At 44.1% G+C, this 12142-nt stretch overlaps 1 protein-coding gene across 5 annotated transcripts in view; it reads left to right on the forward strand.

The window, feature by feature from the left end:
- pdlim7 (PDZ and LIM domain 7) overlaps positions 1-12142 on the forward strand; it is a 52246-nt gene that overhangs the window by 21237 nt on the left and 18867 nt on the right. For 4 of the 5 annotated variants that reach the window (XR_010795188.1, XR_010795187.1, XM_066642371.1 and 1 more), the window contains 2 exons: positions 5760-5790; positions 7574-7782. Coding sequence is in view for 3 of the 5 variants with exons in the window: in XM_066642371.1 (XP_066498468.1) it covers positions 5760-5790; positions 7574-7782 (240 nt within the window). In the remaining 2 variants the exon portion in view is untranslated. The remainder of the gene's footprint in view (positions 1-5759; positions 5791-7573; positions 7783-12142) is intronic. The other variant, XM_066642372.1, reaches the window with a different exon arrangement.

Raw genomic sequence — 12142 nt, forward strand, 5'->3', positions numbered from 1 at the left:
TGTAAAGGACTGGCGCCCCCTCTAGGGTGTATTCCAGCCTTGCACTCAATGATTCCGGGTAGGCTCTGAACCCACTTCGACTCTGAACTGGATAAACCATTACAGATTATGAATGAATGAATTTTATGTGAACTTTTTTTTATTTTTTATTTTTTTATTTTAAACTTAGATTGTTTTCAAGAGTTCTCCTCATGTCACCTTTTTCAAACCGCCTGAAAAACCTGCTCACAGGCCTGACAACCCTCACCACACTTCTAACTCCTGGTCTAGAGGCTGAGAACAAGATGAAAATAGATAGACTGACATCCAAGATCTGCCAGCATAGGAACAAGGGTTTATTAGGTGCTCTTCTTTTAGAAATTGAAAAAAAAAAATCCAACCCAGGAAAGGTCAAGTCCTGTTAATATTTTCCTTGAGCAGCTGTAAGTAGTAATTACCCACTTCTGGTGAGTGTTCACTGAAATGACAGAAACGACATGTGAATGTGCTTCAAAATAGAATTGCAGTGAGTTGCCTTTTAGGTCTCGAGACAGTGTTATATGCCAGAGGAGTTGGGTGGTCAAAAATGACATCTGACCACCTTCTAACTGCAGATTTTCCCCTAAAAAAAACACCCAAGTGCATGCAATCCAGCAGGAGGCAATAAGAAAAAAGAGAGCGAGACGATGACTGAGCGATGCATGATCTCTCCGGCCTCTGGGAGAAAAGGGGAGAAGTGTGTGGTTTTGCGATGAGTAATGGGAGAAGACATACTCATCCGAGGAATGATGGATAGACTGCGTTTCTCTCCTCCCTTCTTCCTCCTGCGCTCTGTCATTAGCCTGCCGCTGTTGTATCAACACACACTGATGATGAAAACCCTCAGTAATGGGCCAAGCCACAGGCAGAGCTGCGGCCATCTCCTTTTTAGGCATAAGAAGAACGCTTTGTCTTTGTGTCTGAAATTACTGAGTGAAAGCCCGTGTAGTGGTTAGTAACGGCTCATGTAGATGAGTTTAGTTTACTTGTGAGGCAACTGGAGGTGATGTCATTGTGCGACGTGACCTGGCATGAGTTCCGGGAAACTCGATGAACCCATGTGTCATGGGTTTTATTTTTATATTTATATGCTTATATATTTATTCACAACCCCAATCTAGACTGTGGGAGCTGCTGGAGCTCCGTTCTCGTCTCCTCCGAGGATTTGCGTGCCTCCTAAATCCAGAGCGAGCTGTTCATGATGAAGACAGAGCTGCTCTTTTCTTCCTCGGGCTGTGAGAAAGAGAGAATATGAAGGCTTTCTCATGCACCACTGAGCTGTGGAATTCTAACAAGTGCTAGAGTCGGCTCACTGGAGACTCGGAAAGAGTTTGGCAGTAGCTCGGTTTCTATCCACTTATTTTATGCATATTTTGGCATACAGAAAAAAAAACAATGCAGTGTTGAGGTCCATACAGTTGCATGGGGTTTTGTATTCTCACTTTGTGTATAAACCTTTTGCAGATGTGATAAATTAAGTTGGATGTTAAGATGCTATAAGCATTGTTAGATTTATCATTGATTATGCTTTGACTGTTCACCTTTGGAACCATAGGCTTTGACTGCGGTAGGTTCCTTCTCCTTTGTTGCAACACATTGTTGGTGGTGATTGCAGCAAAATGATATGGTTGTTTGTCTCTGGCAGGACATAATTGAAGGTGTGACTCTGAACATGTCCGTGCAGTCAGAGATGAAGTTTTCTACTTGGTTCTTACTGCTTTTGGACCAGTTGTGTCACTGGGTTTGTGATTTTCAAAGAGCTCTTGGAAACATTGTTTGGAGGTTTGCGTGTCCCGCACAGAGTAAACGCTGCCCCTCCTTCTTCCTCGTTGGATCTTGCCAAGTTTCTGGGCTCCACTTTTTTTTGGATGAATTTCCTCTGTGGTGTTCCCCTGGCAGACTTTTGGACTGATCTAGGAACTGTCGTTTGCCTGACCTCACCGCACAAGTTCCCTGAGCTGCTGACGTGAATATGAGTATGGCGAGGTCTTGCTTTATTGTGTGACCTCAGCGTGTAGCTCCCTTCCCTGTTCTTTCCAGCTGACGTGCTGAAAGGATTTCACCTGGGATAAACAGTCTGTTAAGAACTTTCAGAGAAATTCATGTTTGGTTGCTGTTGCTATGTTGTTATGAAGTCATGTACCTCATAAGAGCCACCAGACAGAGTTCTGTGCAAAAACCAGAGGCCACCCTTCATATGTTTTAGATGTTTTTGAAGCACATACACGATAAAAAGAAGCTATTGATGCTCTCAGAATAATAGAGATTCACTGCCCTAGAGCCCTAAGCATGGTTGAATACACCTTAAGTTAAAGGAAAACCTAATGAGATTGCATAAAATCCCTCAGATGTTTCACTTAACTAAGAGAAAACTGTAAAGGATTTACTGTAGTGTCTGAGGTTTTGTGGCTGTAATAGTCTACTGTTCCCATGACAACAATGCCTCAGAGAAAAAAGCGAGAGGTGTTTTAACAGCTTTTAAAATAAACACATTGGAAACAAATGGGGCAAATGAAAAGAAAACCTCACTGGAATGAGAAGGAGAAAGGTATTTTATTAGAAGAATATGTGAAAAAATTGCAGCACTGTCAGGAGCTGTGAACTGTGGGTAACGCGTGGTTGCGCGGTGTATAGTCTCCGAGGTCATCTTCCAGCTCACTAGTGATGTCATATATTGAATGACAGTCAAATCTACAGTCTCTTAAAGGCTAAGCACCAGCGATATGAAAGTGTCAAACAAATAAATACAGTGGAATTTGAGTTCCTAACTTGTGTTTATTGATAGTCAGAAAACATGTTATTTCTCACTAATTCAAGGAATAAGGTTTAAAAGACCGTTGTTCCCCCCCCCCCCCCCCCAAACGGTGTTTGGAAACTCTAATAGGCGTCTTGCCTGTGACGTAGATGGTGGACAACAACTCTAGAAGTTGCACTTAATTTAATGCAAAATAACGAAAAGGTGTGTTGTTTTTGGCTGCAATCATTCAATGTACAGTGGGACATCTGTGCACAAATGGCCCAAAGATCCCAAAATATCCAGAAAATGGACTCAATTTGTCAACTTTAAACGCGCACTTTGGAAAGGACCATCCGCTCACTCCGTTATCTGTAGCTCATTTCACTGGCGCTTTTCCAACAATATGGGCATGTAAGGACACCAACGAAAGGTGTTCAAGAGCCTCTGTAACATGGAGGTAAACAGGGTAAGGACACTCACTTCGCCTGTTTTAGTTGGTGTTAGTTAACGTTAGCTTGACTTGCTAAACTCTGTGGCTCAGATTATACTCGGCTACGTAGCTGCATTACGGAGGTTTATAGTGTCGGATGAATTCGAGTTCGACTTTGATCACATTTACAAGAATAACGGTACCTCTACATTTGAGTTTAGCTTATTGCTAGGCTATTGTCATGAATAATGTTGGTTATTTAGCTATCAGCTAGATACTGTCATAACAGTCAGTCATAACGGTGTTTTACCACGGCGTTGTTCAGCTGTTGTCCACCAGTGACGTCACAGTCGCGTTCAAGAATTTCCGTAGTGAGCTCAGGTTTTTCCGTCAATTTAATAAAATTGTCAGTTTTAAAGCAAATTAAGCTGCTATTTTCATTTTAATTCACACTTATATCTGTCAGTAACTACAATAATGTTAAATATTCATGGAGGTCCATTAAGTGGTGCTTAGCCTTTAATGTGTCTCCCCTTGCTCAGAGGGTCTAGAGGATGGTCTCTATCTCAAATTTAACTCAAGTACACATTCAGCTTTTAAAAACCAGACACATTTTTTTATTTTGTCTTTTGGTAGTTAAAGGGAGCTTCTATGTCCCTCGAATAATCCTGAGGGACCTTTTTTTAAGATTTTCCTGCAGTTCATTCCTCCTCCTTGTTTTTTCAGAATGTGTACACTCTCTAACACTGCTTTTCTGTCTTTTGTCCGTCATCTCATCCTGTTTGTTTCCTGCAGTTGTGGTTAGCTCAGATAACTTTTACAGCATCTGTCTCTTTTTAGCGAGTTGCAGGCCACACTCGGCTATAGCCACTGTCACAGGAAGCGATGCACAGTCACAGGAACAGAAACTCATGGGGTGTGGGGGTTGCTTGTGGAATGTCAAAACTCCTGTGTTTCTGTGCCACTTTTAGTTTTCCTCACTTGTGTATCGCAGCTGAGGATAAGAAGTAATAGAATGAGATATGAACAGCTTTGGGGAAAGGGAACATTCCGTGTGTTTGGGGAATTTATTCAAGCTCTCACATTTTCCACAGAACATATATTACTGTATAACTGTGAGCTTGTGAACCACTTACTCAATGTGAATTGACACTAATAACAGCAAAAGACCATCATTATGCACTGAATGGCATGACACGACTGTGTGAATAACTGCTGAGCTCAATCTATCCTCGCTTTAAAACCTAAGCTAATGCTGGGATAGACCACAGCTTTTAAGATTTAAGATTCAAATTAAAGATACTTCAGCTGTTTTGTGGTGGCCTTCCACATTTCAGGGATATAAGCATGTAAAAGATGGTTTCAGTATGTTTGTGTGAGAGGGATTCAGGACCGATACTGAGCTTGTGATGGTCGCCCCTGTGCTTATGTGGTAGTGTTATTTTCTTCTAATAATTTATGCCATGTTTGTTCCAGAAACAGCTAATGGCTGTCTCAGCTGTCACCCTGGAGTGAGCTAATGTTTGCAATATGCAGTTCATCACTGTGACGTCTATTTCAGGAATTAGGGATTCACTCCCCGGACACGCTGCAGCTGGACAAAATAGTTGAGCATTTAATTAAAGATGGGGAAATAAGGCAATTTAAAGTTATTTAAATATTTGTTGTGGTAATTAAATGCATATTACTTTTCTCTTTTAATGTGATCCTGTTTGTTTTGTTTGTTTGTTGGTTGGTTTTGGCCAAAGCATCTGCAAAAAGTTAAAATCATCAAGCTGCTAATTCCAGCTGTTCCAGCTGCAGAGTGCCTGGGGAAAAATTAATCCGTTGTGGTCCGCTGTCCTTACACTTTAAAAATTGCACGTTACATGATGACTTTTGGGTGGAATGCTTTATTAAGGCCAACCTCACAGCTGCAAAACCAACATCATGATCATCGAGGCTCTGAATTTTTACAATGTTTACTTCTCTGTTGATTCTACAGCAAATGTCCTCAGTTTTAGATGTGATTTGCCGGGGCGGGGGGGGGGCAGCTGTACCCTTTTATTGTTACATTGATGTTCTTTTGTATGTACACTGACACTGGGCACACATTTGTAATTCATTATCTGGAACCCTTATCCAGTTCAGGGTCGCGGTGGGTCCAGAGCCTATCTGGAATCATTGGGCGCAAGGCAGGAATACACCCTGGAGGGGGCGCCAGTCCTTCACAGGGCAACGCACACACACATTCACTCACACCTACGGACACTTTTGAGTCGCCAATCCACCTACCAATATGTGTTTTTGGACTGTGGGAGGAAACCGGAGCACCCGAAGGAAACCCACGCGGACACTGGGAGAACACACCACACTCCTCACAGACAGTTACCTGGAGCGGGAATCAAACCCACAACCTCCCGGTCCCTGGAGCTATGTGACTGTGACACTACCTGCTGCTCCACCGTGCCACCTACATTTGTAATTTTGACTGTTTAATGCTTCTGTCACTTGTAAATGATTTGTGCTACAACGAATAAATCATTGTAATTTCAATCGGTAACTCTTAATTTTATCTTCCCTCTTTCTCAACAGAGCTTTCCAGGCTGGTGAAAGGGAACAGAAGGTAAAGAGAACTTGCATGGCACACCCACAATGCTCCTGTAGTGTTTCACAGTCCACTAATGATGACTGTAGTAGCACATTTAGAGAACGACTTCTATCAAAGTGAACACTAAGGCTGCACAATGACTATATTAATCATATTGTTATTGTGGTACGATTAACGGAAAGTGCCGAAGTGACACAAAGCATTAAATTACCTTACACATGATTCAGAATTATAGGTTCACCTTCTGATCACAAGATCACAAACTACTAGCCTGTGAGTGTGTTTTTACTGTTCTCTTATTGATTGTAAAATATGTGAAACAATAACAGCTACTGTTAAACAAACCTGTGTTGTCATGCTGAGTTTTATTTATTTTTTATAAGACTTGTTATTGAACATTGGAATACGTTACCAATTTTGCAGCCCTTTTGAACACGCCCACTTCCTGTTCTCCCTCTATAATATATATATATAATAGAAATAATACGGTCTCCTGATGCTGTGTAATTCTACAAAGCCCACCACATACGCATTTGCGTCAGTTTTTCTGTGCTACACTGCAGGAGCATTACTGTTTGATCACTATGTGATTGATTGCTGTTTGCTTGCCTTTTGATGACCTGACGTTTGTTCCTGCACTCTGATTAAAGCTCTTTTTTTGGCAGTTTGGATAGTTGTGCACTGCAACAGAACGTACAATCCCAGAAACAGCCCTGGTCCGCCAGTGTTTTGTCCTTTAGAGTGTTCCTGGACAATGCGCAGAACCAGAGTGTTGATAAAATTTACATTGTATTTGCATTGTGTAAATTTAACAGCAATAAACAAAGTCAGCAGAAGTTGGTTTCATGCGATCTGAGCCTTTAATGAATCCACGCCACCTGAGGCACTGCTGCTTCCCGACATTGGCCCTCAGAGTCCAGTATTTTTCTTATTTAAATTTGTTGTGGTTAACCCAGCCGCTCAGAAATTCTTTTTCTTTTTAACCACACCTAAGGGCTCCTTCAACCTGCAGAGAACTGTAACCAGATAGAAATACTTCTCTAATTGTGACAGACATTGACAGCAGTAGATTGAAGCCGTACACAAATTCCATGCACTTTGACCTTAAAGTGGCCAACTAGTGAACTCAGTATTCGTCCCTTCAGCAGTGGCTCATTTCCTGTCCGCATTTGAGTGGGTGAATTGGCGCCCTCCTGTGGCCACGGTAAACCAGCGCACAGGCCTGAAGAGCAGCATTCTTGTCCTAATCCCAGCCACCTCGTTCAATGGGTGATTTTTGGAAGCCACTCAAATGATGAGTGCAGAGGCAGCAGAAAGCAGAGAGAGCTGCTGCTTTGGCCAGTGCCCAAGAGAAATATTCCTGAGACAAAAGGGTGTGCTTGCAGTGCCTCGAGCCGTTCCCTCCTCGCTGCGGTGCGGTGCTGAATAGGCGATGACACTTTTATCACTTCACAAAAGCATTAGCTTTATTTTGTGGTTGCTCTCGGTGAAAAACTAAACACGGTCCTGAATAAAAGGGCAACAAGAACCGAACCTGTGTGACGTCCTACAGGTTTTAAAGATTCACAGGAGCAGTAATTGTGATCTAAAATGTGGAGATTGACAGAAAATGCTGCATTTAATTTCAACGTAGGTTTTTAATATAATAACCAGGGGCTAATATCGTTTCTATTCAGTGAGCTATTGACAGCTCCTTGTTTGTATCTGGGATGGTCCATTCTGTTCGTATAGACAGCACAGTTGTGCTTGGTTTGATCTGCATGTTTGTTTGTGTGTGTGTTCCTTGTCTGACCCTCAGGCTTCACTTGCTGCTGCACCCAGCCAACCAAAGTACATCTTCACGCCCAGCACGAGCATAAACAAGATGGCACGGCCTTTCTCAGCAGCTGCTGTTAAATCCAGCTCTGGGCCTGTCATCAAACCTGTGACATACTCACCCAAGCTTAACTCCGCTGCCCCTAACCCCAGTGCTCCAGCACCAGCCAGCACGCCGCCGTCTCACAACGGGTAGGTGACCACAGCCCACGGCCAGTCCAAAAGACCTCCTCTCTCTCTTGTTCTGGTCTGATGTTAATGCTGCTTTTCTCCTCATGTTCATTGGTTAAGAGAAGCTCAGAGCATGCACCCGTATCTCCGGCTTGGTTCAGCACTGGCCTCAGTTTAAGAGGGGAGTGGAAGCTAAGGCTAAATAACTGTGCATAAGATATATACGGCAACTCCTTCAGAAAATGGATTCAATCGTTGTGCAATCAGTTCATTCACCGTCAAACTCACGTCTGTCACAGGGCCTGCTCTCTTTTAGGTCTTTAGAAAGAAGCTTGCTGTGCAGGCAACGTACTCTTAAGCATCTTTAATATTCTCAGCTCACACAGTTCCCCGTGAAGTGGTATGATTTGCCTGTTGTTTGCTGTGATGTCTTTCTCTATTGCTTTGTTTTTTTTTTTTGACAAAGACAAAAGTCTTCTCCAGAAACGATGCTCACTGCATTTACTTTCACTTATCCACGGACTTTCCTTCAATTTTCCTTTGCCATTTTTGCAAACTAGTCCCAATTGATGCCCGAAATTCATTGCCATGGTTGTGTAAAAAGCTCTATTTGCACAACCTGTGGCTACGGCGGAATGCTCAAATACATGTGTAGCCTCTAAAAATGTAGGAAGGGCCCGATACAGTTGAGCGTAGGGTCATCTGCTGCCCGAGGTTCCCCACGCCTGCTCCGAGGCCTTATCTGACAATAAGATAAATGTGATTAATCATGATTAGCTTCAGAAAAGTGTGATTAATTATTTTAATCTTTTTTTGCAGCTGTAGTGTAGAATATATACAGAGCAGAATCAACACCTGGATCAGTTACTGCTAATCCAAAATGTGCTCAATGATGCCTTCGCTTATACCTCATAAATTTCCCCCCGAGGGACGGGGAGATTAATGAATAACAGTGAGACCGACTGAGTGAAAGCCTCTGTCCCTGTAAAGACTCTACTGTAATTCTGTGGTAAATGAACACACAGTTCTTACAGACAGGCCTTGTGTTTCTAATACATTGTGTGTGTGAGAGAGAGTGGGTGGGGGGTGGGTGCGAGTTGAACAACATCTGGACAAAAGGAGAGACACAATGAGCAATGTCAAAGGAAATGTCACTCACTCACTCCGCTTTCTCTCAAACTTTTTGTCTCTCTATTTTTTCTCTCTCCTTTCTCATTGTATATATCTTCTTTTTTCTTTATTTATTTTGTCTCCATCTTTCTGTAACTCATTTTTTTCTGTCCGACATCCTTCTGTTTTTGTGTTGCTTGCACGAGTCTCTGTTTCTCTCTCTCTCTCTCCATCTTCTCCCTCTCTCTCCATCTCCCTCCTTCTCTCTCTCTCTCTCTCCCTCCCTCTCTCTCTCTCTCCCTCCCTCTCTCTCTCTCTCCATCTCCCTCCTTCTCTCTCTCCATCTCCCTCCTTCTCTCTCTCCATCTCTCTCTCCATCTTTCTCTCCATCTTTCTCTCCATCTCTCTCTCTCCATCTCTCTCTCTCCATCTCTCTCTCCCTCCTCTTCTCTCTCTCTCTCTCCTTCTCTCTCTCTCTCTCTCCCCATCTCCCTCCCTCTCTCTCCCTCTCTCTCCCTCTCTCTCCCTCTCTCTCTCTCTCTCTCCTTCTCTATCTCTCTCTCTCTCTCTCTCTCTCTCTCTCCTTCTCTATCTCTCTCTCTCTCTCTCTCTCTCTCTCCTTCTCTATCTCTCTCTCTCTCTCTCTCCTTCTCTATCTCTCTCTCTCTCTCTCTCCTTCTCTATCTCTCTCCCATCTCCCTCCTTCTCTCTCTCCCTCTCTCTCTCCCTCTCTCTCTCTCTCCCTCCTTCTCTATCTCTCTCTCTCTCTCCCTCCTTCTCTATCTCTCTCTCTCTCTCTCCCCATCTCCCTCTTTCTATCTCTCTCTCTCTCCCCATCTCTCTCCTTCTCTCTCTCCCTCTCTCTCTCCCTCTCTCTCTCTCTCCCTCCTTCTCTATCTCTCTCTCTCCCCATCTCCCTCCTTCTCTCTCCCTCTCTCTCTCCCATCTCCCTCCTTCTCTCTCTCCCTCTCTCTCTCTCATCTCCCTCCTTCCCTCTCTCTCTCATCTCCCTCCTTCCCTCTCTCTCTCATCTCCCTCCTTCTCTCTCTCTCTCCATCTGCTCTCTCCATCTTCTCTCTCTCTCCCTCTATCTGCTCTGTCTCTCTCTCTCTCTCCATCTGCTCTCTCTCTCTCCTTCTCTATCTCTCTCCCATCTCCCTCCTTCTCTCTCCCTCTCTCTCTCCCTCCTTCTCTATCTCTCTCTCTCTCTCCCTCCTTCTCTATCTCTCTCTCTCTCTCCCCATCTCCCTCTTTCTATCTCTCTCTCTCTCCCCATCTCTCTCCTTCTCTCTCTCCCTCTCTCTCTCCCTCTCTCTCCCCATCTCCCTCCTTCTCTCTCCCTCTCTCTCTCCCATCTCCCTCCTTCTCTCTCTCCCTCTCTCTCTCTCATCTCCCTCCTTCCCTCTCTCTCTCATCTCCCTCCTTCTCTCTCTCTCTCCATCTGCTCTCTCCATCTCCCTCCCTCTCTCTCTCCATCTTCTCTCTCTCTCCCTCTATCTGCTCTGTCTCTCTCTCTCTCTCCATCTGCTCTCTCTCTCTCCTTCTCTATCTCTCTCCCATCTCCCTCCTTCTCTCTCCCTCTCTCTCTCCCTCTCTCTCTCTCTCCCTCCTTCTCTATCTCTCTCTCTCTCTCCCCATCTCCCTCCTTCTCTCTCCCTCTCTCTCTCCCATCTCTCTCCCATCTCCCTTCTTCTCTCTCTCTCTCTCTCTCATCTCCCTCCTTCCCTCTCTCTCTCATCTCCCTCCTTCTCTCTCTCTCTCCATCTGCTCTCTCCATCTCCCTCCCTCTCTCTCTCCATCTTCTCTCTCTCTCCCTCTATCTGCTCTGTCTCTCTCTCTCTCCATCTGCTCTCTCTCGCTCCCTCCCTCTATCTGCTCTCTCTCTCTCTCTCTCTCTCTCTCCATCTGCTCTCTCTCTCTCCATCTCCCTCCCTCTCTCTCTCCATCTTCTCTCTCTCTCCATTTCCCTTCCTCTCTCTCGCTCCCTCCCTCTATCTGCTCTCTCTCTCTCTCTCTCTGTGTCTCTCTCTCCCTCCCTCTATCTGCTCTCTCTCTCCGCTGTGATAAAGAGGCTGGCATTAAGCAGCTGGCTGTATGTTTCAGTTTTTTTTTCTTTTTTTCCCCTGTTTAGCTGTGGTGGTCCCAGCGCTGCTCAGGTGTCCAGTTTTTCACACAGAGTGTGCTTGGAGCAGCGCGCTGTGTCAAACAAGCTCCCGCTCTGTTTTCCACTCCTCCTCTTTATCGTCCCTGTGCGTCGCCGCATCACCGCTGCCAGAGACGGCTGGAGGGGGAGGCTGCATTTTAACGAGGCCTTTTTTATTTTAACACTCAAAACAACAGATGTTGCTGGTCAAGAGGAGCCAGGACAGGAGGCAGGAACATCTCTGCTTTGTGAGGCATTGGGGGAAAGAGTCGAGAGGTGCTGCTTCTGTGCGTTTGCGTGTGTGAACGTTTACAGAGAACAGACCTCTGCGCAGTTCAGTGCCAGATTACAGTCAATATGGTGAATTTAAAATACTGGATACAAGTGCTAAATGTTAGGCCTCGTATTATATTAGAAATACAAGTACGTTTTAAAGCACATTTAATTGGAATTTAAAACTCAGTATTCTCTAAACTTTGGGTATTAATGCTACTTTCATGATCGCTAACACCGAAATCACCATCTTTAAATCATCTCCAGTAACAGAACAAATCGATGCAGTGCTTTTTTCTGATGAAACTCACAACAAATACAATGACCACTAATTGCTTCACACTCTCCATTTCCAAACTACTACATTTTTAGCTTATGTTTTGTTGAATAAAATGTCCATTTTTAACACTGCATTGCATCTTCCTTAAAAGCGCACAGCTGACTGAATTAACAAGAAAACTGCAAGCTGTTTGACTATATTTCTACATATTTCTTGGGATATTAGACCTCACGTCCTGAGACTGTATAAAAACAAGTGAGGTGTGTGTGTGTGTAAGATGGCTGACGGTTGATTTCAGGTCTCACGATGTTGTCCGTTGCTGTTTATAGAGCTCGGACCCTCCCCTAAAATCCGCTGAGCCCTCAGGGTGCTGAATTACTTAACAGCCGTACTTAGAAACATCCTCACCTTGGTGTGTCCTCTTCTTTTCCATAAGAGACTCAACAGGCTCCTCACTTCTAAGCACGCCGTAATGAATTTGTTATTTACACAAAATACGCTTTTGCTCGCTGTTGAAATACAAGGTTATTAACTCTTGGCTTCTTTGTGGCCAGGGAAGCAATGTGCATTGAATG

The sequence above is a fragment of the Hoplias malabaricus genome, chromosome 13 (genome assembly GCF_029633855.1).
Source record: "Hoplias malabaricus isolate fHopMal1 chromosome 13, fHopMal1.hap1, whole genome shotgun sequence".
NCBI classification, from domain to species: domain Eukaryota; kingdom Metazoa; phylum Chordata; class Actinopteri; order Characiformes; family Erythrinidae; genus Hoplias; species Hoplias malabaricus.